General features: G+C 37.5%; 3 protein-coding genes across 4 annotated transcripts; all 3 read left to right on the forward strand.

The window, feature by feature from the left end:
* Nucleotides 1-1,856: 1,856 nt before the first annotated feature.
* On the forward strand, nucleotides 1,857-6,284 carry LOC134302221 (uncharacterized). The gene is made up of 4 exons (XM_062987255.1): nucleotides 1,857-1,908; nucleotides 3,419-3,712; nucleotides 4,721-4,987; nucleotides 6,181-6,284. The coding sequence occupies exons 1-4, from the start codon at nucleotides 1,857-1,859 to the stop codon at nucleotides 6,282-6,284; spliced, it is 717 nt and encodes a 238-aa protein (XP_062843325.1).
* Nucleotides 6,285-7,623: 1,339 nt separating this feature from the next.
* Nucleotides 7,624-13,777, forward strand: LOC134302801 (uncharacterized). Of its 2 annotated transcripts, XM_062988010.1 has the most exons (4): nucleotides 7,624-7,700; nucleotides 9,019-9,248; nucleotides 11,187-11,231; nucleotides 12,220-13,777. In XM_062988010.1, exons 2-4 carry the CDS (start codon nucleotides 9,019-9,021, stop codon nucleotides 12,221-12,223), a joined length of 279 nt encoding a protein of 92 aa, XP_062844080.1. In that variant the 5' UTR covers nucleotides 7,624-7,700; the 3' UTR covers nucleotides 12,224-13,777. The 2 variants fall into 2 exon arrangements, with proteins under 2 accessions (XP_062844080.1, XP_062844081.1); XM_062988011.1 differs by lacking the exon at nucleotides 11,187-11,231.
* Nucleotides 13,778-15,114: 1,337 nt separating this feature from the next.
* Nucleotides 15,115-24,141, forward strand: LOC134302222 (uncharacterized). Its single transcript, XM_062987257.1, has 5 exons — nucleotides 15,115-15,373; nucleotides 19,924-20,220; nucleotides 21,222-21,491; nucleotides 23,710-23,742; nucleotides 24,080-24,141. Exons 1-5 carry the CDS (start codon nucleotides 15,319-15,321, stop codon nucleotides 24,139-24,141), a joined length of 717 nt encoding a protein of 238 aa, XP_062843327.1. The 5' UTR covers nucleotides 15,115-15,318.
* Nucleotides 24,142-25,868: the final 1,727 nt, after the last annotated feature.

Here is a 25,868-nt window from a genome sequence, read left to right on the forward strand (position 1 = left end):
TATTATTACTATTATTATTATTATTACTATTACTATTATGTTATTAAATTATTATTATTATTACTATTATTATTGCTATTATTATTATTACTATTATTAATATTACTATTATTATTATTATTACTATTATTATTATTACTATTATTATTACTATTATTATAATTATTACTATTATTATTATTACTATTATTATTATTACTATATTATTATTATTACTATTACTATTATGTTATTAAATTATTATTATTATTACTATATTATTATTATTATTACTATTATTATTGCTATTATTATTATTACTATTATTCTTATTACTATTATTATTATTATTATTACTATTACTATTATTACTATTATTATTATTGCTATTATTCTTATTACTGTTATTATTATTATTACTATTATTATTATTATTACTATTATTCTTATTACTATTTTATTATTATTATTATTATTACTATTATTATTATTACTATTATGTTATTAAATTATTATTATTATTACTATATTATTATTATTATTATTACTATTATTATTGCTATTATTCTTATTACTATTATTATTATTACTATTATCATTATTATTATTACTATTACTATTACTATTATTACTATTATTATTATTGCTATTATTCTTATTACTATTATTATTATTATTACTATTATTACTATTATTAATATCACTTGTGTTGTGGGTTAGACTGCAGATAGTCTGTAAATACGGCAGAGACTAAATGCACATAGCAACACATGAGCTACACACAAAGTGCATCTATAATAGCTATCATTAACACTGACCCTGTAAATCCTGCAGAAAAGCTTTTGTAATAACCATGTCATGCCAGATGTCATACTAAAGTACTAACATACTTCTAGGTTGCATTGCTTGATGCAGCAGTGGACTGTGTTAACAAAGTTCTCTCGAGCCCATGTAGCTATAACTACTACTGTAGCATAACTGTTTCTCATGTCACATCATCCGAGGGTCAAAGGTCACACAGTTTTGACAGTGGTTTCCAGCCTTTCCCTAAACCGAGTGAGATTTATCTGGATTCCCTGAATGTTTTCACAATATTATGTCTAGTATATGGTAAAAACCTCAATTATTTACAAATCTGCTTTGAGAAATTTTTGTTTTAACTGATTGACAATTCTCATATGAAGTTTGGTACCTTGGTATCTGGTGAGCCACGACCCATCATCGCTTGCACAGACTTTTTGGTGGATTCTCTTTTTATACCCAATTATGATTCCTTCACCTGCTACCAATTCACCTGCTCATTGTGGAATGTTTTAAAACACTGTAACTTTAATTTTTCACTTTTATTTGGTCTTTGTCCCTGTTGTTGCAGGCATCAAATTTAAATTTTCGGAATATTTAGTAATGTTTTATAAAAAATTAAAGGGTCAATTAAAATAAATCAATTTCATAAAAGAAAATTATTAAATCAATATTTAAGGAATACATTTATATATTAACAGCATATGTAATAATGGGTAAGAAATCTATCCTAGCTTTTCAATGGGTGCAAGGCACACAGTAACACCCTAGATGGGGCGCCAGTCCATCACAGGGCAGACACACACACACTCATTCACCTATAGGGCTATTCAATGTCTCCAATTCACCTGACTGCATGTTTTTGGACTGTGGGAGGAAACCGGAGCTCCTGGAGGAAACCCCCACAGACATGGGGAGAACATGCAAACTCCACACAGGAAGGACCCGGACCGCCCAGGGCTGTGAGGCAATATTGCTACGCATCGAGCCACCAAGCCGCCGTATGCAAAATGTGTAGGAGTGTATTCAGTTTCAGACTTCCGTTTTCTGTAAAAAAAGGAAGTGACAGATGCATGATGGCGGCTGTAAAGCAGCTAATTCTTTTCTCCGTTTTGGGCTCAGTTACGGGTAAATTAATTTTTTTTTAATTAAAACTATAAATTATGCTGAAACATATAAACTGTTACAGTGGGACCAAAAAGTATTTAGTCAGCCACTAATTGTGCAAGTTCTCCTACTAAGATGAGAGAGGTCTGTAATTTTCATCATAGGTACACTTCAACTATGAGAGACAAAATGAGAAAAAAAAATCCAGGAAATCACATTGTAGGATTTATAAAGATTTTATTTGTAAATTATGGTGGAAAATAAGTATTTGGTCACCCACAAACAAGCAAGATTTCTGGCTCTCACAGACCTGTAACTTCTTCTTTAAGAAGCTCTTCTGTCCTCCACTCGTTACCTGTATTAATGGCACCTGTTTTGACCTCGTTATCTGTAAACAGTCAGACTCCAAACTCAACCATGGCCAAGACCAAAGAGCTGTCAAAGGACACCAGGAAGAAAATTGTAGACCTGCACCAGGCTGGGAAGAGTGAATCTACAATAGGCAAGCAGTTTGGTGTGAATAAATCAACTGTGGGAGCAATTGTAAGAAAATGGAAGACATACAAGACCATTGATAATCTCCCTCGATCTGGGGCCCCACGCAAGATCTCATCCCGTGGGGTCAAAATAATCATGAGAACGGTGAGCAAAAATCCCAGAACTACACGGAGGGACCTGATGAATGACCTGCAGAGAGCTGGGACCAAAGTAACTAAGGCTACCATCAGTAACACACTACGTCGAGAGGGACTCAAATCCTGCAGTGCCAGGCGTGTCCCCCTGCTCAAGCCAGTACATGTCCAGGCCCGTCTGAAGTTTGCCAGAGAGCATATGGATGATCCAGAAGAGGATTGGGAGAATATCATGTGAATATCAAAAATCACAACTTGGAATATAATACAGACACATACACACAGAGTTAAGAAATTAAATTATAGACTTTTACAAGTCAGAAATGTCACTTGTAGGCAAATTTAGGTCATAAGATCTGTACAAACATTGCTGGAAAACATGTCACTGATCTCAGTCAGTTGTGCTTCACATTAACTTGGTTTTGGAGGCCAAACGAAACCTGACTTCAGTTTATTGCTAATCAGAAAAGAATGCTGTGAGAAAGTCATATTTTGGTTGCAACAACCAAAAGGACAGTATGTTTAAAACCAAGCCTGTGCCACTAAATTAGCATACCAGTTCAATTTAGTACACTGGTTAAATAATTCATTTAAGTTCATAGTTGCATCAATTTGTTTCCAAGCTAAACCAAAATATTTGACAAAAACGTGTTTCTACATAAGTTTGCTTTGTGTGGTATCATGTTATGTTTAATGATCTGTGATATTTAATGCAACAATAATGGAGGCTATTGAAACAGAGTGAGTATTTTTTTTACATCATGCTACATATTATTTTACAAAGTTTTGTTACTACTTAGTGAATGTATTTTACATTATTTGATGGATTATTATAACATAAAATACTGAAAATAAATCACCATAATATAACTAAATGTCTTCTTGTTCTTTTTTAACAGCATCCAGTGATGTGTATAAGCTGGTTAACAGTGAGGTTCAACTGGACACACAAAATAAAACTGATCAGTTTTATCTATTCAAGTGGATGTTTAAGGGTGACATTATTCTGAGATACCTCGGTGAGAGTAAATTCATTAAGAAACTTGATGCTTATGAAGACCGGGTGGAGTTTAATACTGAAACACTGAGATTAACACTGAAGAACTTACAGAAGAATGATAGTGGACTGTATGAAGCAAAAGCTGAAAGTAACAAGGAGAAAGTTGTGGCTCGTTACACACTGTATGTTTTGGGTGAGTTTTACAGAAACAATGCAATTCTTACATAATAATGATGTCATCATCAGATGAAGTGAATGTATAAATGTAAGGTGATCTTTAATTGATTGGTGACCTCTCCATGGTGTACTTCTGTCTTGTGCCTCAGTGTTGGGTGTTACTGAACCCAGTATGACCCTGGCCAGGATTAAGCATGTAGTGAAAATAAATGGATTTTCTCCCAGTTTAGTGTAGCCAGTTTGTCCTCCACTGCTGGAGATCCCAATCACATCTGAAGGGGCTATTTTTACATGGCACACGCTCCCTCAGTTATGCACCCTTACTTCAGTGGATTCACATGTGAGACCAGTCCCACACACAGTCACCGCGTTAGAATCTCCATGTTCCCCCACTTCTGTACAGGTGCCTCAGGCTACTACCCAGGATCCCTAGACAGTTTTGAAGACCCCCCCCCCCCCATTAGTCTGGTCTTTTCCCCCCCAGCAGACCAGAGGCCATCTTTGTCTGCTGCAGGCACTGCCAATTGTTCCTGCCAGGGGAGCCCAGCCAACTAATACAGGGTTTTTTTAAGTGACCCACATTTTGTTCATGATTTTTACTATAAACCAGATAACACAAACAATTAATTATACAATTTAATAATGAATAAAATTGATAGCAGTCTGGTCCTACTGGGGTTTACAAGGTGTAACGCACAGCCTCCACAAGGGGGCGTTTGTGTCCAAGTTCATTTCATGTTTATGTGCCTGTTAAGATTAATAGTATTTAATATTATTTTAATTATAATTATACCTTTTTTTGCTCACAACCCACACAAGGGTCACAACCCAGGTTTTGAAAAGCCCTGAACTAGTAGCAAAGCTGAGATTCAAACTCAGAAAGTTCAGAATTCCAGCGCTGGTGTGCTAGTGGAGTTATTTCTGTCCTAATAAGACTTTATATAAAACATTAATCTTGTTAGAGAAAACATCTGGTCCTGCCACACTAGCTGTACAGTAATACATGTGTATTTGTGTACTGCAGATCCAGTGAAGGAACCAGAACTTACTTATCAGCAGAGCAGTAACTACTGTAATGTGACCTGTTTAGGTCTCACACTCTCAATCAACTCAAGCTTTGACAAGAAAACCTGTGACGAGAGTGATACATTAACTGAAGGTGTCTCCTATACACTTTCTCTCTGTGTTAATGGCAGTCATATCATCTGTAATCATAGCAACCCAGCCAGCTCAAAAGTGACTTTGAAGGAGATAAATCAACTCTGCCCTCATGAGCCTAAATCCATTTCATGTAAGTACAGTTTATACAGTACATATAAACTAGTTCATAAAATACAAATTAGAAATTGTGTTGAGCAAAACCTTAGACGTCTTATTTAATCTTACTAACATCCCCTTTAATCATTTTTGTAAACAGCTAATTGTTCATTGCTGTGAAAAAATATTTGCTCACAATTAGGCAACATCTAACATCAAACAACATATGGGTCATTCTATAATTTGGGGTACATTCCATGTCCAATGATAATAATTATATTTATTCTAACTATTTTCTTTAAAAATGTCATATTTTACCTATTAATGGAAAACATGTTGTAATATCACAAAAACATTATGTGCATCCTATGCTTCATTTAGCTTGAAATTTCTCATGATCTTCCTAAATGAACAGTTTTTGCTGTGTCTGTTTTTTAAGTTGAGGGTGCCTTGGTTTCAAAATAACGAATAAAATCATTAAGGGCAACAACATCTATTTTTTATTTATTTCAAAAGTTTAAATACTAAAGAAAAATAATATTTTTAAAATTGAGTTTCTCTTTTAAATAATTTAAATATCTTTATTTATTAATGTCCACAAAAGTTCTGTCAACTATGTTACTAACAGAACTCCACTCAGCAACTCAAAAATGGTTTGTCCTAAAACTATGTGACCAGCATTACATGATATCATTTTTCTCTGTGGAGGGTATATTGAACAAACTGTGTTGAATGTCCTCTTATTTTTTAAAATATTTTATCTATAATAGAACATTGTCAATGAGTATATTAATTGACTGTCAACTATGTTACATACATTGTTATGGTTAAAAAAATTTTTAAATAATTTTTAATCAAATGTATGTTCAAATTAAACGTTATTCTGTTCAAGAAATGACATGTGGTCAGCCAGGCAAGGTCTACCACTGAAGTTATGGGTCAAAATAGGGAAATTGTCAACTATGTTACCTGTCAACTAAGTTACCTAGTAGTCTACATCTACTGTCCCTTTTAAATAAAAATAAAAAAAATAATAATGTTCAAGCCTTGCAACTAGTGGATATGTTACACTAAAGGAATATATTAACTTGAACCACTGATTGTTTTATTGAGAGAGAACATTGTTTTTGTACTTTTTTGGTGATGTGAAATGTACCCCAAATTATAGAATGACCCATATAGTAATATAATGAAGCACACTTATGTTTGTATTTTAACCCTTTACAGCCGGCCCATTCAAATTTCGAAACAATAATTTCGATGGCTTGAAGCCTTATATCTCCGCCGTCCAATCACTGATTGTAAATCTGAAAACTGCCCCAGGTAGCTGACAACCCAGGCTAAAAGGCAATGTTATTGGTCAAGCGGTTTGTGTCGTGGCTGGTTTGCATCAGAGCCGTAGATAGAGAGAGTTGCGACACTCCTTGATCTCGCCGCCACGCGGTCACGTGGTTCATGTAACCCTCCAATAGTTCCAAACAAACCCGGCGCTGTCATGTTCTCAAATGGGACAGGCAGCAGTGAATTAAATATTAAACGCTAAATAATAAACATTTGTACAATTTCTGGGGATTTTCAACTGCCTTTACATTTACTGCATCTGCTTTAATGTCAATTTGGTATATGAAGTGGAAGATTGATGTTTATAATGACTTGTTAATAGGTCGTTCTTGTTAACACACAGTACATTATATTAGCATACATTACATAATGCCATATCATTAAGTAGTAGAGACAATATACAGTACAGGGATTAAAGTTTTTTATGTTTTGTTTTTTGCATAAACTAATCTCCCTTCACTTTCCTGAGGATTCATAATAATAATCATTTTGGCTAAACACTAAGTCATGTGCTGGATTCATAAGGTTTACCTGCACTGAATGAACAGATTGATAAACACACTACCGTACCTTTAACATTATAGTGCAGGTACATGAAAAAGCTTCATTCATCTCTTATTTCATGAGTGATTAATCATTGATTCCTACATGTAATACATTAATGAATTCATTATGAATATGCACTAGTTCATTTTGTCTAATGTAAGTGGTGGAGAAGGAACACAAACCATGTAGTTGAGTTAAAGTAGAGATATCCAAGGTAACATATTACTCCAGTAAAAGTAGTAGTAAAAGTAAAAATACTCTTTACCTCCACTAAAGTACTAAACTAAATTTACCTTCAAATGTACTTAAGTATGAAAGTAAAAGTATAATGATTTATTGTGGTTCTAATGTTTTATGATAATTTCTGTAACAAGACTCTTGATTAATCAACTAATTTTAGGTGAAAAGACTCTAGTGTCATTAATTAATCTTAACTGACTGAGCTAAATTGGGTTATACCTATTAATTAAGATAAACATGTAACATTTAGTGCTGAGCAAATGCTAAACAATAACAGTATTAAGTATATTAATGACATTAAATTCATTATTTTTTTTAAACAAAGCAACATACAGCTAAAAATGTTTGATAAGTAGTGGAAATGAATGAGGCTCTATGGGATGTTTGGAACTATTCAGAGCTCCACAACCCGGAAGCTGCGCAGAAAATATGTCCCGCCCCCTTTCCAACGGTTCCCTATGGGAGTGTCGCCACTCTGTTCTCTCTACCGCTCTGGTTTGCATATTTAATGAGAAGGCGGAGAATTTATTTTTTTCATTCGCCCCGCCCTCACACGGAGCGCTGCTGAGACAGTCGATTGGATAACAACACAGAAAGAGAAATTCTGTCAGTGAAATAAGGTAAGATTTATTTTAAAACTGTTTATTAGTGTTATTACTTTTCATTTCTACTCAGAAAACTTGGCTTTAATGGTAAAATTGTAATATTATTAGTGTTTACGCTTTGGAAAGGCTGAGGTGATTCTGAGAGTTGCGTTCTAAGTTTAGTCAGTCAGGTGCTCTGCTCTCCTTTCTGAATCGATTGTAATGTTTTTTATGTCCATCTAGATGGAAATAAATACGTGTGGAGAGTTTATCAGATACCTTTTTAGTCTCGTTTGTTTAGTAGTTTGTAAAGTATGCAGCAGTTTTACACAAATAAGTGATTAGTAGTGAACCTAAGCTAAGCTAAGCTACCGGAGCTGTTTGTTACATCCTGAAGCCATGTGGTTTGAAAAGTCTGCTAAAGGCTGCTCTCAAACTCCAAAGTTAGATTTTATGCATGTAATCTTGAAATCAGTTATAGCTTACTTGTTTTACTTCAATACTGTCTAAAGTCTGCTTAGAAATCACCTTAGCTTTGCTCATAATATCATTACATTTTGCATTGCATGCATTTAGCATGACTGGCTAAAGTAAGCTGAGGCAGAAAGCATAAAGTTGTGGATAATATGTCAGTCTGGGCAATTTATAACCTTTATTTCCATGGTATATTTTATCTGTGGTAATTTGTACTTATAACAGAGAAATATTATTTTATCTATAAAATATTTCTGTCAAATTTGCATCATTTTCTAAAAAAGTGCTGCATTTATTTGAAAGAGACTAAAGTATGCTACGCTACCATATAGGTGCATATAGGTAGATAAAATGTCAGTCTGGGCAATTTATAACTTCTTTTTTTACCATAATATATTTTTTTCTGTGGTAATTCTTACTTGTATCAGTGAAATATAGTTTTATCTATAAAATATTTCTGTCAGAGTTGCATAATTTTCTAATGTATTGCAAGAGATATTTGAAAGGGACTAAAATATGGTATCAAACTTTTTTTGAAAGCTTTTTTTGAAAGCATACAGGTGCATAACATTTCAGTCTGACTATTTACAACATTTTAAATATAACCATAGAATCAAGTTTTGTCTTGTATTTATTGCTCCTCTTAGATAATTATTGTTTTATGTGTAAACCATGTGCCAGATTTGAGAAACTTTTGTCATATGTATTGGTTCAGTGTACTTGAGTTTACTTCTAAACATGAGCCTGTGGACATTAGCTTCTCTGGCAAAAACATATAGAGTATTTGTGATTGAATTCTACATATATGTAATTATTTTTTAAAATAACATCACTGTCACCACCTTTATTCACTGTAATCTCTTTCTTTTATTATTCTGAGATGGATGGAGACAAGGCTCAATATTCACGCCTTATGGAGTCTCTGAAGAGGAGACGGCGGCTAGGCCCTGACGAGCTTAGACTTATTGCTGAACATGACAGCGATGAAGATCATGAAGGCATGACCATTGAAGAGGAGGACTTCATGGACATGGAGCTCCTGGATGAAGGGGAAGAAGAGGATGAAGAGGAGCAAGATGAGCAGAGGGATCAACCAACAACCTCCTATCGGTAAATGCATGTATTCCAATAGTGTGTATTTGTAAATGTGTGTGTGTACATATATGCTGACAATAAATGTCAGCATTTGCACCCACACACACAATCAGGGCTGCCAACAAAAAGTTAAAATTAACAAAAGAGTACAAACTGAGATTATGATTTTTACTAATGTTTGTTTTCTTTTATGGGTTTGGTTAGTCTTTCTTGTCCCATGTCAGGTAGGAAGCGGAAACGCTTTCCTGACTCTGTATCCTTTCCTTCCTATGCTGATGTAGACACAGAAGCACCAAAGCCCATACCATTTAATCCTTCTCGTCCAGTAGGCATAGATCTGGGAAGTGTGCGTAGGGCTGTATGGTCAGCCACAAGTAACTTGCGTGAAATAGACTTCTTCAAGTTGTTTTTCACGTACACCATTGTTGCCGAGATTTGCCAGTTTACAAACTCTAAGGGGTGGGAGCTTGTACTGAATAGGCCGTCTTATGCGAACCATCATGGGGCATGGGAAGAAGTGACCCCGGATGAATTCTACCGGTTTCTTGGGCTCCTTATTTACATGGGTTTCACGTCCCTGCACAGCATTCACAGATATTGGGGAACCAAATCTCTTCAGGGTTCATGGGCCAAGTTATTCATGTCCCGTGACCGTTTCAAGGAATTGATGGCAGCCCTCCATGTTGTAGATCCTGCCACAGAAAATAATCTTGATCGTCTTAGGAAGTTGCGTTACCTGATGGACCACCTCAAAACCAAGTGTCAGCAGCTTTTCCAGGCTAATGAAAATCTGAGCATAGACGAGAGAATGGTAAAATCAAAAGGTCGATCAGGATTCAAGCAGTATATGAAGGGCAAACCTACTCGCTGGGGTTTCAAATTGTGGGTCATTGCAACTTCAAATTCGGGATATACCTTAGACTTTGATGTTTACACAGGCAGTCTTGATGGGCGCGTAACTGATTTGGCTATAAAAGTGATCGAAGACCTTGTGCAACCATTTAAAAATCAAGGTCACACAGTTTGGTTTGACAACTTCTATACATCACCAACTGTTATGGTCCGACTTAAGGAGTGGGGAATCAATGCTTGTGGGACATGTAGGATTAATCGTAAGAAATTCCCAGTGGATTTCAAAGATGTCAAGAAATGGGAGCGGCAAGCTAACCGTGGTGATATGAGGTGGTGTAGAATTGACGGAAATGTCTTAGTTGTTCAGTGGAAGGACACGCGAGCAGTTACATGCCTCTCTAATTTCCACAATGCTAATGATTCATCAGAGGTTTCTAGGATGGTAAAGAATGGTGCCACGTGGGACAGGAAAGTAGTCCGTCAACCAGCTGTAGTAAAGGACTACAATAAACACATGGGAGGTGTTGACAGATCTGATCAAATGTTAAACACATACAATCTGCTTCAGAAAACTCAAAAGTGGTGGAAAACACTTTTCTTCCATTTTGTGGACATAGCCGTCGTTAATAGTTTCATTTTGTTTCAGGACTGGCATCATTCCAATCCAGCATCACGTTATGGGTTTAGTTCAGCAGGCTACAGCCAGATAAACTTTAGGGAAAATCTGTCGCGCCAACTTGCAGAAATATCTGTCGATTCAATTTTGCCATCTCAGCTTTCAGTAGCTCCAACCACTTCCTCATCGTTTTACGTCACCCACATTCCTCAGATAGAGCAAGTATCAAGAAATTGCTGGCTTTGCTACAAAAAATTCAAAAAAGAAAATAAAACAAAGTTTGCATGCATGGCTCCTGAGTGCCAAGGTAGAAGATTTTGTTTAGTTGGCAATCGAAACTGTTTTCAGTCTTGGCATTCTAGCGAAGGAGATGAGTTTCGCAGTTAGACCTACACAGGGCTTCTGTCTTCAACTGTCAGTCCCTCTCATCCTTTCTCAACCCCTGTGTTTGTGTATATGTTCTTTGTTTCTCTTTCTCTTCACAGGTCAAAGTTCAGTGTGCATTGTTCATTGGAAGGAGGTCATTTGAGGTAATTATCCATTGTGCATTGTCTGTTAAATATTTTGTAGTGAATTTTTGGCAAAATGGCTTAGATGAGATTTGATATCCTGTTGCCTCAAAACTGTTTACTGAATTGTTCAATGATTATCCTGAACAAATAATTGCTTTTTCTTGTATTGTTGAATTGGATTATTTGAGAGTTTGTTTTATGGAGTGATGTTCTTCAGTAGTGCTGAACTATATTGTATTGTTGTTTAGAAATTATTTATAGAATGAGAAGTGTATATAATTCTAATAAAAATCTTTAATGTTTTTGAACTATACACTGTTGTTAGAGTGCTTATTTTGTCAAATACATTTTATCTGCTGTCTTTCAAAAATATGGATGTTGACAATTTAGTAATAATTAAGAAAAAAGTACACTTTCATTGGTTTATAGTGTATGCTGACATTGGTAAAAAGTGAGGTAAAAAAGGAGCTACACGAACATTCTAAATTGCTAAATTACACCTTCTGCTAAATTGATCATAACTTTTGAATAGAAGATGATAGATTCAAAATTATTTTCTTGACAAATGGCTCACAAAATTGCAAACATTTCATATACTCTATATTTGTCTCTAAATTGCACAGAAATGTGTTAAAAATGTAAGTATTTATGTATGAAATAAAAATTGAGAGTTTTTTAAGGTTGATTTTGAAGGATTTTTGTATAGATTTGTTTATATTACACTTAAATAACCATACTGAGTTTTATATCATTTTAAAGAACTGATTCTTCTGGTTATAATGGTGTGTATATATAGTCTATGCTATGTACGGTATTTACACAATAAGGTTTTTTCTATGACCATGTTACATAGTGTCCGAAAATGGAATGTTCCACTCAGGCATGAAAGGGTTAATGAGTTAAAATGTAAAAATACGGTTGAGAAACAGCTGATGTACAGTACAATACAGTAGATTTTTAACCACATTTCATCAACACATTATACAATTGATCTTGTGTGTTTCAGGTGATGCTATCACTACTACAGGTGGATCTGTTTGCCTGCTGAAGATAGTGCTGTATTCTGTGGGTCTGGTTCTCATGATGTCTGCAGTGATCACCGTCCACATTAGAGAGAGACTCATCAAACCAAAGATAGAGCAACACAGGGAATAAACTGCTTTTCAATCTATACACAATCAAGGACTTTCAGTTTTTACCTTTGCCCATTTGTGGGGGAAGGGGTTGGGGGCATGGATCTGGAAATGTTCATTGTAAGTGCTATACAAATTTCCTTTCTGTGTGGAGTTTGTGGGTTCTCTCAGTGTCCATGTTGGTTTCCACCACAAGTCAAAAGACATGCTGTCAGGCCAACCGAAGCTACTGAAAATTGCTGTTTGTGCGTCTGTGTGGTTGTTTCCTGTAAATTCTCCACACATTCTCTATTGGGGACAGGTCAGGACTGCAGGCAGGCCAGTCCAGTACCCGTACCCTCTTCCTCTGCAGCCATGCCTTTGTAATGTGTGCAGCAGGTGGTTTTGCACGTCTTGTTGAAAAATGCTGGACATCCCTGGAAAAGATGACGTCTTGAAGGCAGCACATGTTGCTCTAAGATCTGAATGTACTTTTCTGTATTAATGCTGCCATCACAGAAGTGTAATTGACCATTTTTTCCAAAAAAAGACCTGGAATACTGAATAATCTGACCACAATACATGTTTCCACTGTGTGATGGTCCATCCTAGATGCCTCTGAGCCCAGAGAAGTTGACACCGCTTCTGGACATGGTTAACATAAGGCTTCTTTTTTGCACAGTAAAGTGTTAAGTGGCATTTGTGCATGTAACTCTGTATTGTAGTGCTTGACAAAGGTTTGCCAAAGTAATCCCTCACCCATGTGGTTATATCAGCTATTGTTGAGTGGCGGTTCTTGATGCAGGGCCGTCTGAGGGATGGAAGATCACGGGCGTTCAGGTTAAGCTTGCACCCTTGGCCTTCACACACTGATATTCCTCCTGATTCCTTGAATGGTATAATGATATTATGCACTGTAGAGGGAGAAATATGCAAATCTTCAAAAAAAAATTCTTATTTAAGGTACATTGTTTTTAAACATTTCAATCATTTTCTCACAAATTTGTTGATAAACTGGAGATCCTCTGATCATCTTTGCTCATTAAAAACTTTCCTGGATGTTTTTTTTGTACCAAACCCTGATTACAATCACCTGTTTGGAATCAAATCATTATTTCGTTTTTTTACCTCATTACTAGCCCTAAATTGCCCCCGTCCCAACTTTGTTTGGAATGTGTTACAGGCCTGAAATGCATGAATGGAGATATATTAACAAATGAAATGAAGTTGAAGAGACAAAACATAAAATATCTAGTCAAAGTAAATGTAAGGGACACTGCATTTTTATTTTATTTGCACTTTCCACACTGTCCCAACTTTTTCTGATTTAGGGTTGTATTTAAAATAAGAAAGCGGAAAATTACGTATTGTGTTTCTTGTGTATAACATTAGCAGGAGTCTGTGATATAGCTGTAAGAGTGTTTTCAGTTTCTATTTAAAGATTTATGTCTATTTTTTGGCCTTTGTTATTATTATTTTTTCTTTTTTGGTTATTATTGTTGTTTAACTTTTCATTTACATCTGCTGTATGTCTATATAATCTAATGAACTGAAAAAAAACAATTAGAGCATGCTGAGGAATCTAAAATAGTTGTAAAATAAGGACATAAAAGAAGGTGAACACATTTTTTACCCTCTGCAGCTCTTCAGCTTCTGTTTGCTGTACATTGGAAGTGTTTTATACACGATGGCAACTGTGAAGCAGTTAAACATTTTCTCTGTTTTCCCAGCTGAGCAGTGACTCCTGTAATGTGACCTGTTTATACCTGTTTAACAGGGATGCTGTTACTGACACATAAAACCGCTAGATGGCGCACAAAGTAAATAGTTTGGTTATGAACTTAACTTGTGTTTTGCCAGTGCATAATTAATTCCTACATTAATAGTCAACGATTTAATCAGTTTAACTTTTTTGATAGAATGTTTATTGTCCAAATTTTGTCATCTTTCAGTTTAATTATTATTATTATTATTATTAGTAGTAGTAGTAGTAGTAGTAGTAGTAGTAGCAGTAGTAGTAGTAGTATATTATTATTATAACTGTATTATTATGAATATTGTTATTATCATTACTATGTTATTATTATTATTACTATATTATTTTTATTATTATTATTATTATTATTATTAGTAGTAGTAGTATATTATTATTATAACTATATTATTATAACTGTATTATTATGAATATTGTTATTATCATTACTATGTTATTATTATTATTACTATATTATTATTATTATTATTACAATTATTATTACTATTATTATTATTACTATTCATACTATTATTACTATTATTGTTACTATTATTATTATAATTATCATTATTATTACTATTATTATTATATACTATTACAATCATTACTATTATTATCATACTATTATTATTATATACTATTATTATATTATACTATTATTATTACTATTATTATTATTACTATTATATTATTATTATTACAATTAATATTACTAATATTATTATTACTAATATTATTATTATTATTATTATTGTAACCCTGTTTCCAGACATAAATTTTGGATGACGCCCAGAGAGAACCAAAACTATTTTAGCCAACCTTTTAATATAATTCATTTATTAGCCAATAAACAATATCACTTGTGTTGTGGATTAGACTGCAGATGGTCTGTAAATACGTCTCTATAATAGCTATCATTAACACTGACCCTGTAAATCCTGCAGAAAAGCTTTTGTAATGACCTTGTCATGCCAGATGTTATACAATCATGTACAGAACAATACAGTAGATTTTATCAACGTGTTACACTTGATAACCGATAACTTGCCGGTTCAAGCCCCACCACCACCAAGTTGCCCTTTTGGGCCCCTGAGAAAAGGCCCTTAACCCTCAATTGCTCAAAATTGTGATAAAAGTGTCTGCTTAATACCGAAAATGTAAATTACACCCCCAACGCCGCCTTTTTGATAAACTTCCTTTTTTTGTAAAAGGGTGTGAAAGAGGAAGTGACAGACGCATGATGGCGGCTGTAAAGCAGCTAATTCTTTTCTCCGTTTTGGTCTCAGTTACGGGTAAATTCAGTCTCTTAATTATTATTTTTTAATGAAAACTATAAAATATGCTGAAACATATAAACTCTTATGTTTATATATAACAGTTTATATAAACATTTATTTTAACAGTAAACTGTTAAAATCAGAATATTTCTACTGCTAAAATATAAAATATATTTCATTTTATGATTTTTAGAAACACTTTAAAATAATTAATTTATCTTATCAAATCGCTGACAGGACAGATTGATTATTTTGTAAATGTTAAATGATAAATGATACTCCTGCTGCCCAACAATGAGTTGTAAGAGTGAACTTTTTGTTTTGTATAGACTGTATTTTAAAACAGCCTAAATAATAGTCATATTTTACAGAGGGGGCCAAAGAATGTATACACACTGTAATAGATAAACTTCTACATTCTATTGATTTAACACCCCTGAACTTCTACCTATGGGGTGTATCGTAGAATACCAGCTACACTGGTGCTGCTTCGGGAAAAATTGACTTTCATACAGGTTTTTATTTTGTTGAAGTGTGTAGACATTTTGACCCCCTCTGCGTAGCGTTTTAATATAAGATTTTAATGTTAGATTGAGTTCTAAATTATTATCTGATGCTGTGGCATTATAGTCCATTTTCTTTTCTTTTTTTCATTTTTCGAGGCTTACCGGAAAATCAAAAACACACTCAAACCATCATCATTTAGTTTCACTTCACACATTTAGGATAAAGCAGTTACGACTGGATCTCTTGTAATCGGGAGTCTTTTTAAGTCTGTGTGTATTTCACACCACACAATCTATCACCTACTGGAATCGCAGGAGAGCTTCTCTGGTCTCCCAAACTACATTTTGTCACGAAAACAAATGTGAGTAGTGACGAGGGGTTTAATGATACCACGTCCAAAAATGCACATCAACAAGTAGCGAGCAATCAAAATTTGTGCACTGATGTGCAGCATAAAATCAAAGAGGAAAAATAAATGAATCTAAGTGGATTTTAGTTGGAGGTTAATAAATATTTTTTGCAATGCAACGTTGGTGTTTTGTAGAGAACGAAAAGGTCAGAAATACTGTATAAAACTTCAGTGTGTGCTGATGTATACTGATATAAACTATGTTAAGCCTCTGTACCACCTTTTATACTCCTCCCCTGTGTTTCCCCTCACACTGTATCGTGTTCTCACTGGCTGTTCGACATAGCACTCATTGCCAGTCAACCAACTCAGATCAGATATCTGACATGCTAGAAATCTCAATTTGAGTGCTCGGCGAGCCGCTCGGATCGAGTTGTTGAGTAGTTCACACATAGCGATTGAGAGCCGAGTTTCGATCGCCGAACGAACGCAGAGTTGCTCCAGAGCCGCCAAATCTAGCGCCAACCAGTCGCCGAGTGAAAATCAGGGCAAAAGTCGTGTAGTGTGAACTAGGCATTACAGTACTGTGACAGTATACTGTGTGAGCAATTGAGGGTTAAGGGCCTTGCTCAAGAGCTCAGCAGTGGCAACCTGGCAGTGGTGGGGCTTGAACCAGCGACTTTATGATTACTAGTCCAGTACCTTAACCGCTAGGCTACGACTTAAAGTGCAGGTTAGCTTACATTCTAAATTTTGGATCTAATCATTCAAAATCTAACATCAAACACCATATATTCACATGTAGAATGATGTTGGTAACAACTGGTGCCTTAAAATCTTATACAGCCCCCTAAAGCAATTGTTTCAAACAACTGAACAATCAAGTTTTACCCTGGTTAAACAAACAAAAATCACAACTTGGAATATAATACAGACACATACACACAGAGTAAAGAAATTAATTATAGACTTTTACAAGTCAGAAATGTCACTTGTGCCGCTCAGGTGGTGCAGCGGTAAAAACACACACTGAAACCAGAGCTTGGATCTCAAACACATCGTATCGAATGCTGGCTGAGGCTGAGTGGCCACATGAACAACGATTGGTCTGTTGTTCATATGGGTGGGGGTAAGCCGGATGGGGTCTCTCTCTCATGACTGGTGCAATTACGACCTCTGCTGGCTGACTGATGGCGCCTGTGCAAAAAGATGAAAAAAGAGTGCTCTTAGGGTGTGTCCCTCCATACACGCAGCTAAGCTGCACTGCACTCGTCAAAATTTGGGTGATAAGATGCATACGGCATGCTGCGCAAATGTCGGAGGGGGCCTGGGATAGCTATTTTCTCCTCAATCAGAGCAGAGATCGGCATTGGTGGAGAGGAAGCATGATGCAAATGGGCAATTGGACGTGCTAAAAAGGGGAGAAAATGCATAAAGAAAATATATATATATATATATATATATATATATATATATATATATATATATATATATACAGTGTATCACAAAAGTGAGTACACCCCTCACATTTCTGCAAATATTTCATTATATATTTTCATGGGACATTACTATAGACATGAAACTTGGATATAACTTAGAGTAGCCAGTGTGCAGCTTGTATAGCAGTGTAGATTTACTGTCTTCTGAAAATAACTCAACACACAGCCATTAATGTCTAAATAGCTGGCAACATAAGTGAGTACACCCCACAGTGAACATGTCCAAATTGTGCCAAAATGTGTCGTTGTCCCTCCCTGGTGTCATGTGTCAAGGTCCCAGGTGTAAATGGGGAGCAGGGCTGTTAAATTTGGTGTTTTGGGTACAATTCTCTCATACTGGCCACTGGATATTCAACATGGCACCTCATGGCAAAGAACTCTCTGAGGATGTGAGAAATAGAATTGTTGCTCTCCACAAAGATGGCCTGGGCTATAAGAAGATTGCTAACACCCTGAAACTGAGCTACAGCATGGTGGCCAAGGTCATACAGCGGTTTTCCAGGACAGGTTCCACTCGGAACAGGCTTCGCCAGAGTCGACCAAAGAAGTTGAGTCCACGTGTTCGGCGTCATATCCAGAGGTTGGCTTTAAAAAATAGACACATGAGTGCTGCCAGCATTGCTGCAGAGGTTGAAGACGTGGGAGGTCAGCCTGTCAGTGCTCAGACCATACGCCGCACACTGCATCAACTCGGTCTGCATGGTCGTCATCCCAGAAGGAAGCTGACGCACAAGAAAGCCCGCAAACAGTTTGCTGAAGACAAGCAGTCCAAGAACAGGGATTACTGGAATGCCCTGTGGTCTGACGAGACCAAGATAAACTTGTTTGGCTCAGATGGTGTCCAGCATGTGTGGCGGCGCCCTGGTGAGAAGTACCAAGACAACTGTATCTTGCCTACAGTCAAGCATGGTGGTGGTAGCATCATGGTCTTGGGCTGCATGAGTGTTGCTGGCACTGGGGAGCTGCAGTTCATTGAGGGAAACATGAATTCGAAAACTGAAATGTACTGTGACATTCTGAAACAGAGCATGATCCCCTCCCTTCGAAAACTGGGCCTCATGGCAGTTTTCCAACAGGATAACGACCCCAAACACAACCTCCAAGATGACAACTGCCTTGCTGAGGAAGCTGAAGGTAAAGGTGATGGACTAAACCCAATTGAGCACCTGTGGCGCATCCTCAAGTGGAAGGTGGAGGAGTTCAAGGTGTCTAACATCCACCAGCTCCGTGATGTCATCATGGAGGAGTGGAAGAGGATTCCAGTAGCAACCTGTGCAGCTCTGGTGAATTCCATGCCCAGGAGGGTTAAGGCAGTGCTGGATAATAATGGTGGTCACACAAAATATTGACACATTTGGGCACAATTTGGACATGTTCACTGTGGGGTGTACTCACTTATGTTGCCAGCCATTTAGACATTAATGGCTGTGTGTTGAGTTATTTTCAGAAGACAGTAAATCTACACTGCTATACAAGTTGTACACTGGCTACTCTAAGTTATATCCAAGTTTTATTTCTATAGTGTTGTCCCATGAAAAGATATAATAAAATATTTGCAGAAATGTGAGGGGTGTACTCACTTTTGTGATACACTGTATATATATATATTAATATAAAAGAAATGTCACTTGTAGACAAATTTAGGTCATAAGATCTGTACAAACATTGCCGGAAAATGTGTCACTGTCCACAGTCAGTTGTGCTTCACATTAACTTAGCTTTGGAGGTTGCCAGGCCAGAACAAAACCCCACTTCAGTTTATTGCTAATCAGAAAAGAATGCTGTGAGAGAGTGATATTTTTTACACAAATAGAAAGTTGAGTTATTTGGTCTCAACAACCAAAAGTACAGTGTGTTTAAAACCAAGCCTGTATCACTAAATTAGCATAGCAATTCATTTTAGTACACTGGTTACATTATTCATTTAAGTTAATATATTTGTGTTGCTTCAGTTTGTTTTCATGCTACACAAAAATATTTGACAAAAACGTGTTTCTACATAAGTTTGCTTTGTGTGATATCATGTTATGTTTAATGATCTGTGATCTTTAATGCAACAATAATGGAGGCTATTGAAGAGAGTGAGGGTTTTTTTTTTTTATCTCACTTTACATATTATTTTACAAAGATCTGTTACTACTTAGTGAATGAAAAAATACAGAAAAATATCACCATAATATAACTAAATGTCTTTTTGTTCTTTTTTACAGCATCCAGTGATGTGTATAAGGTGGTTAACAGTTCTGTTCAACTGGACACACAAGATAAAAACGATCAGTTTGAGGTATTCAAGTGGATATTTAAGCAGGAGAACAGTATTCTGAAATACGACAGTGACACTAAAGTCATAAAGGAATATGATCCTTATAAAGACCGGGTGAAGTTCAATACTGAAACACTGAGTTTAACACTGAAGAACTTACAGAAGACTGATAGTGGACTGTATGAAGCAAAAGCTGAAAGTAACAAGGATAAACTTGTGGCTCGTTACACACTGCATGTTTTGGGTGAGTTTTACAGGAATAAAGCAATTCTAACGTAACAATGATATCATTATTAGATGAAGTGAATGTATAAATGTATGGTGACCTTTGATTGATTGGTGACCTGTCCATGGTGTACTTATGCTTTGTGCCTCAGTGTTGGGTGTTACTGGACCCACTATGACCCTGACCAGGATGAAGCATGTAGTGAAAATAAATGAATTTTCTCCCAATTTATAGGGTAGCCAGTTAGTCCTCCAATGCTGAAGACCCCAATCACATCTGAAGAGGGTATTTGTACATGACACATGCTCCCTCAGTCATGCGCCCATACTTCAGTGGATTCTTGGGTGAGACCAGTGCCACACACAGAGAGTCACTACACAGAGTCACTACACAGAGAGGCTACTAACCACGGTCCTTAGACAGCGTTGAAGACCCCACTTTCTTATTAGTCCGGTCTTTTCCAACACAGGAGACTAGTGGCCCTTTTTGTCTGCTGCAGGCACTGCCAATTGTTTCTGCCAGGGGAGCCTAGCCAACTAATGCAGGGTTTTTTTTTTTTACTTTTTTTAAGTGACCCACATTTTGCCCATAATTTTTACTGTGAACCAGACAACACAAACAATTAATTATACAATTTAATAATGAATGAAAATGATTGCAGTCTGGTCCCACTGGGGTTTATAAAGTGTAACGCAAAGCCTCCACAAGGGGGCGGTCATGTACAAGTTCATTTCGTGTTTATGTGCCTGTTAAAATTTATTTTATATATTTTTTATTATTATACCTTTTTTATTGCTCACTGCCCACACAAGGTTCGCAACCCAGGTTTTGAAAAGCCCTGGACTAGTAGCAAAGCTGAGATTCAAACTCAGGAAGTCCAGAATTCCAGCACTGGTGTGCTAGCGGAGTTATTTCTGTCCTAATAAGACTTTATATGAGACTCATTAATCTTGTTAAAGTAAACATCTGGTTCTGCCAGACTAGCTGTACAGTAATACATGTGTATTTGTGTACTGCAGATCCAGTGAAGGAACCAGAACTTACTTCTGTTTACCAGCAGAGCAGTAACTACTGTAATGTGACCTGTTTAGGCCTCACACTCTCAATCACCTCAAGCTTTGACAAGAAAACTTGTGAGGAGAGTGATACATTAACTGATGGTGTCTCCTATACACTTTCTCTCTGTGTTAATGGCAGCCATATCATCTGTAATCATAGCAACCCAGTCAGCTCAAAAGTGACTTCGGTGGAGATAAATCAATTCTGCCCTTTTGAGCCTGAACCCACATGTAAGTACAGTACATACAGTGTATATAAACTGGCTCATAAAATACAAATTAGAAATTGTGTTGTGCAAAACCTTAGACGTCTTATTTAATCTTACTAACATCCCCTTTAATCATTTTTGTAGACAGCTAATTGTTCATTGCTGTGAAAAAAATATTTGCTCACAATTAGGCAACATCTAACATCTAACAACATATAATAATATAATGAAGCACACTTATGTTTTAATTGGTTAAAATAAAAAAATACGGTTAAGAAACAGCTGATGTACAATACAGTAGAGTTTTAACCACATTTTATCAACACGTTACACAGTTGATCTTGTGTGTTTCAGGTGATGCTATCACTACTACAGGTGTATCTGTTTGCCTGCTGAAGATAGCGCCATATTCTGTGGGTCTGGTTCTCATGATGTCTGCAGTGATCACCGTCCACATTAGAGAGAGACTCATCACACCAAAGATAGAGCAAGATAGAGAATAAACTGCTTTTCAATCTATACACAATCAAGGACTTTCAGTTTTGACCTTTGCCCATTTGTGGGGGAAGGGGTTAAGGCGTTGGGTGGGCATGGATCTGGAAATGTTTATTGTAAGTGCTATACAAATTTCTATTCTGTGTGGAGTTTGTGGGTTCTCTCAGTGTCCATGTTGGTTTCCACCCACAAGTCAAAAGACATGCAGTCAGGCGAACTGCAGCTACTTAAAATTGCCGTTTGTGCGTCTGTGTGGTTGTTTCCTGTAAATTCTCAACATGTTCTCTACTGGGGACAGGTCGGGACTGCAGGCAGGCCAGTCCAGTACCTGTACCCTCCTCTTCCACAGGCATGCCTTTGTAATGTGTGCAGCATGTGGTTTTGCATTGTCATGTTGTCATGGACATCCCTGGAAAAGATGACATCCTGAAGGCAGCATGTTGCTCTAAGATCTCAATGTACTTTTCTGTATTAATGCTGCATCACACAAGTGTAAATTACCTTTGTCACGACCCCATACCATGACAGACGGTGGTCCTTTTCGTCTTTGGTCCAGTGCACATGGCATCCATGTTTTCCAAAGTAGACCTGGAATGCTGATTCATCTGACCTCAATACACGTTTCAACTGTATGTATAAAGAATGTTGAAATAACCAAAATATTTACCCGGAAAGCTCTACATGTATCTGTGTTTAGCTGGATTTTCCTAACTGTTTCACTTTTAAACTTGTGTTACAGCTCAGGTTTCTGAGAAATTGTAAGAATCAGAGTTTTATTTTAGTGTTTTTATATTATATTTGTGTTATTGTCAGTGTATAAGTGTAAAAAACGACCCCATTATTTTACATTAGCCTAAATTAGACCATGGAACGGATTAACAGGTTTCCCAAACATACTTATAGGAAAAAAACCTTGAACCTCAACGGCTTTTAAACTCAACGCCACTTCCAGAACCAATTAACGTTGAGTTTCAAGGTACCACTGTATATGGAATGTTGGAATAACCAACAGATTCACTCTGAAAGCTTCACATGTATGTGTATTTAGCTGGATTTTCCTTAGTGTTTCACTTTTAAACTTGTGTTACAGCTCGGGATTCTGAGAAATTGTAAGAATCAGCTTTTTATTTGTGTTTTTATATTATATTTGTGTTATTTTCAGTGTATAAGTGTCAAAAACAACCCCATTATTTTACATTCATATATTATTTACATCTTGGTGATTTAACACAATGTTTACCAGGTTATAATGTAAAACTTTGGACGGACTGAGATCTATGTTCATTCTATGTTAAAACCCAGGACTGGTTTGTATCAATTCTGTGTCTTTAGTTTGATATCTCGTGTTAAGGGTTAAAACTTTTGTATTGCCTTATGTGATACACTTAACTACTATTGCTACTACTGTTTAAATAAAGGAAGTACCTCAATTTTTAAACAAGGAAGTACCTCACAATGGCGATTGCAACACAACTTATCTTTTTTTCCGTCTTAGTCTCAGTTACAGGTAAAACCAATTGTTTAAACTATTGTTTATGTAAGGTTCTGTGGCGTCAGTGGTACTTACCACTCTTCCCTGATGTCACAGAGCCTTACAGAGCTCAGTAGAGGAAGGCCTTAAATAATAGGCCTTCCAATTAGGGCGAATTGCCTGCAGCTGTGGGCTGGCTTACTTAAGCCAGCTCTGCACAGCAGCGGGTGTCGCACCTTTTGTCTGCTTTTGTTTCTTTTGTTTGTTTTTTCAGTTCTCTGGTGGCAGCGCATCCACGCTTTCATAGGTCAGACGGTATCCCCTGGTGGCATGTGCCATTAGGGTGTGTAGACTGCAAGGTCGAGGTAACATCTTTATTTAGCCTATTGCTTTAGCGTGGTGCGACGCCGTGCAGCCCTCGTGCTGCCTTTTCTTTATTCGGTTAGCTTTAGCGGTGCTGCTAAACAGCAAGCGATATCGCTTGTAGCCGTATCCGCATTATCCTCTCATCTTAAGTGGTCATTTGGTTTCGTAACCGCTGGATGGCGAGGCCGTTAAGTGTTCGGCTCTCGCGCCAACATCCCCGGTTCGAATCCGCACTTCTGAGGCTGTCTAACTGATTTGTTCTATTCTTCTCTTTTCAGATCGGCGAACTTCATTAGCTGCAACCTTCAGCGAAGCCACGCCGATCGCGTTCTTCCCGTAGCCCACCGCCGTGCGGGGGGCTATTGATGTCCGGGAGTCCTTAACTCCCGTGTCATATTGCTGTAGTGCCTTAGCGCTTTCAGCTTGGTGGGTTAGTAACTGCCTGATGGTGATGCCGTCAAGTGCTCGGCTATAACGCCATTACCCGGTTTACACCCACCGCTTTATTCTCAGCGATAGTGGGATTAGTAACTGCCTGATGGTGATGCCGTCAAGCGCTCGGCTATAACGCCATTACCCGGTTTACACCCACCGCTTTATTCTCAGCGATAGTGGGATTAGTAACTGCCTGATGGTGATGCCGTCAAGCGCTCGGCTATAACGCCATTACCCGGTTTACACCCACCGCTTTATTCTCAGTGATAGTGGGATCAGTAACTGCCTGATGGTGATGCCGTCAAGCGCTCGGCTATAACGCCATTACCCGGTTCATACCCACCGCTTTATGTTTCAGCGCCTGTAGGTTCAGTAACTGCCTGATGGTGATGCCGTCAAGCGCTCGGCTATAACGCCATTACCCGGTTCATACCTAGCGCTTTATCTTCAGCGTCTACACACACCCCCTCACCCGCGCTACGCTAGCGCGTTGGCAACACAACCGCCGTGCATCGGCGCGACCCGGGTTCGCGCCTTGCATTAATCTTTGTTTTCCTTTTTCAGTTTTCGTTGCCTGCATCGCCCAGCGGTCTCCAGCGGGGTTCATTATTGGTTTTGTTTTTGTTTTGTGTTTTGTGTATAATTTTTCATTTAAAAAATAAAATTATTATTTAAGTTAATCTCCGCACTTGAGTCCTTACTCTCCCCCGTGACAGAAAGGTGCGACCATTTCTGGACTCAGCGGAGAACCCCCGTTCTCTCCCAAAACATTTTTTGGGGGGGCACTCCCCCGGTTGCCTGTGGCGGCCTGGGGGAATTGGACCGCTGGGCTAGAGACCTCAGGAGAGGTCTCTTTAAGGAGGGGGTACTGTAAGGTTCTGTGGCGTCAGTGGTACTTACCACTCTTCCCTGATGTCACAGAGCCTTACAGAGCTCAGTAGAGGAAGGCCTTAAATAATAGGCCTTCCAATTAGGGCGAATTGCCTGCAGCTGTGGGCTGGCTTACTTAAGCCAGCTCTGCACAGCAGCGGGTGTCGCACCTTTTGTCTGCTTTTGTTTCTTTTGTTTGTTTTTTCAGTTCTCTGGTGGCAGCGCATCCACGCTTTCATAGGTCAGACGGTATCCCCTGGTGGCATGTGCCATTAGGGTGTGTAGACTGCAAGGTCGAGGTAACATCTTTATTTAGCCTATTGCTTTAGCGTGGTGCGACGCCGTGCAGCCCTCGTGCTGCCTTTTCTTTATTCGGTTAGCTTTAGCGGTGCTGCTAAACAGCAAGCGATATCGCTTGTAGCCGTATCCGCATTATCCTCTCATCTTAAGTGGTCATTTGGTTTCGTAACCGCTGGATGGCGAGGCCGTTAAGTGTTCGGCTCTCGCGCCAACATCCCCGGTTCGAATCCGCACTTCTGAGGCTGTCTAACTGATTTGTTCTATTCTTCTCTTTTCAGATCGGCGAACTTCATTAGCTGCAACCTTCAGCGAAGCCACGCCGATCGCGTTCTTCCCGTAGCCCACCGCCGTGCGGGGGGCTATTGATGTCCGGGAGTCCTTAACTCCCGTGTCATATTGCTGTAGTGCCTTAGCGCTTTCAGCTTGGTGGGTTAGTAACTGCCTGATGGTGATGCCGTCAAG

Source organism: Trichomycterus rosablanca, chromosome 25, assembly GCF_030014385.1.
Source record: "Trichomycterus rosablanca isolate fTriRos1 chromosome 25, fTriRos1.hap1, whole genome shotgun sequence".
In the NCBI taxonomy this organism is placed as follows: Eukaryota; Metazoa; Chordata; class Actinopteri; order Siluriformes; family Trichomycteridae; genus Trichomycterus; species Trichomycterus rosablanca.

Excerpts from the sequence above, each read along its gene's own strand:
- LOC134302222 (XM_062987257.1), top strand. The coding sequence starts at position 15,319 with ATGATGGCGGCTGTAAAGCAGCTAATTCTTTTCTCCGTTTTGGTCTCA. Across the intron at positions 20,221-21,221 it reads TTACACACTGCATGTTTTGG|ATCCAGTGAAGGAACCAGAA; the intron begins GTGAGTTTTACA and ends TGTGTACTGCAG. Across the intron at positions 23,743-24,079 it reads GCGCATCCACGCTTTCATAG|ATCGGCGAACTTCATTAGCT; the intron begins GTCAGACGGTAT and ends TTCTCTTTTCAG.
- LOC134302221 (XM_062987255.1), top strand. The coding sequence starts at position 1,857 with ATGGCGGCTGTAAAGCAGCTAATTCTTTTCTCCGTTTTGGGCTCAGTT. Across the intron at positions 3,713-4,720 it reads TTACACACTGTATGTTTTGG|ATCCAGTGAAGGAACCAGAA; the intron begins GTGAGTTTTACA and ends TGTGTACTGCAG. Across the intron at positions 4,988-6,180 it reads TGAGCCTAAATCCATTTCAT|CCGGCCCATTCAAATTTCGA; the intron begins GTAAGTACAGTT and ends AACCCTTTACAG.
- LOC134302801 (XM_062988010.1), top strand. The coding sequence starts at position 9,019 with ATGGATGGAGACAAGGCTCAATATTCACGCCTTATGGAGTCTCTGAAG. Across the intron at positions 9,249-11,186 it reads CAACCAACAACCTCCTATCG|GTCAAAGTTCAGTGTGCATT; the intron begins GTAAATGCATGT and ends TTCTCTTCACAG.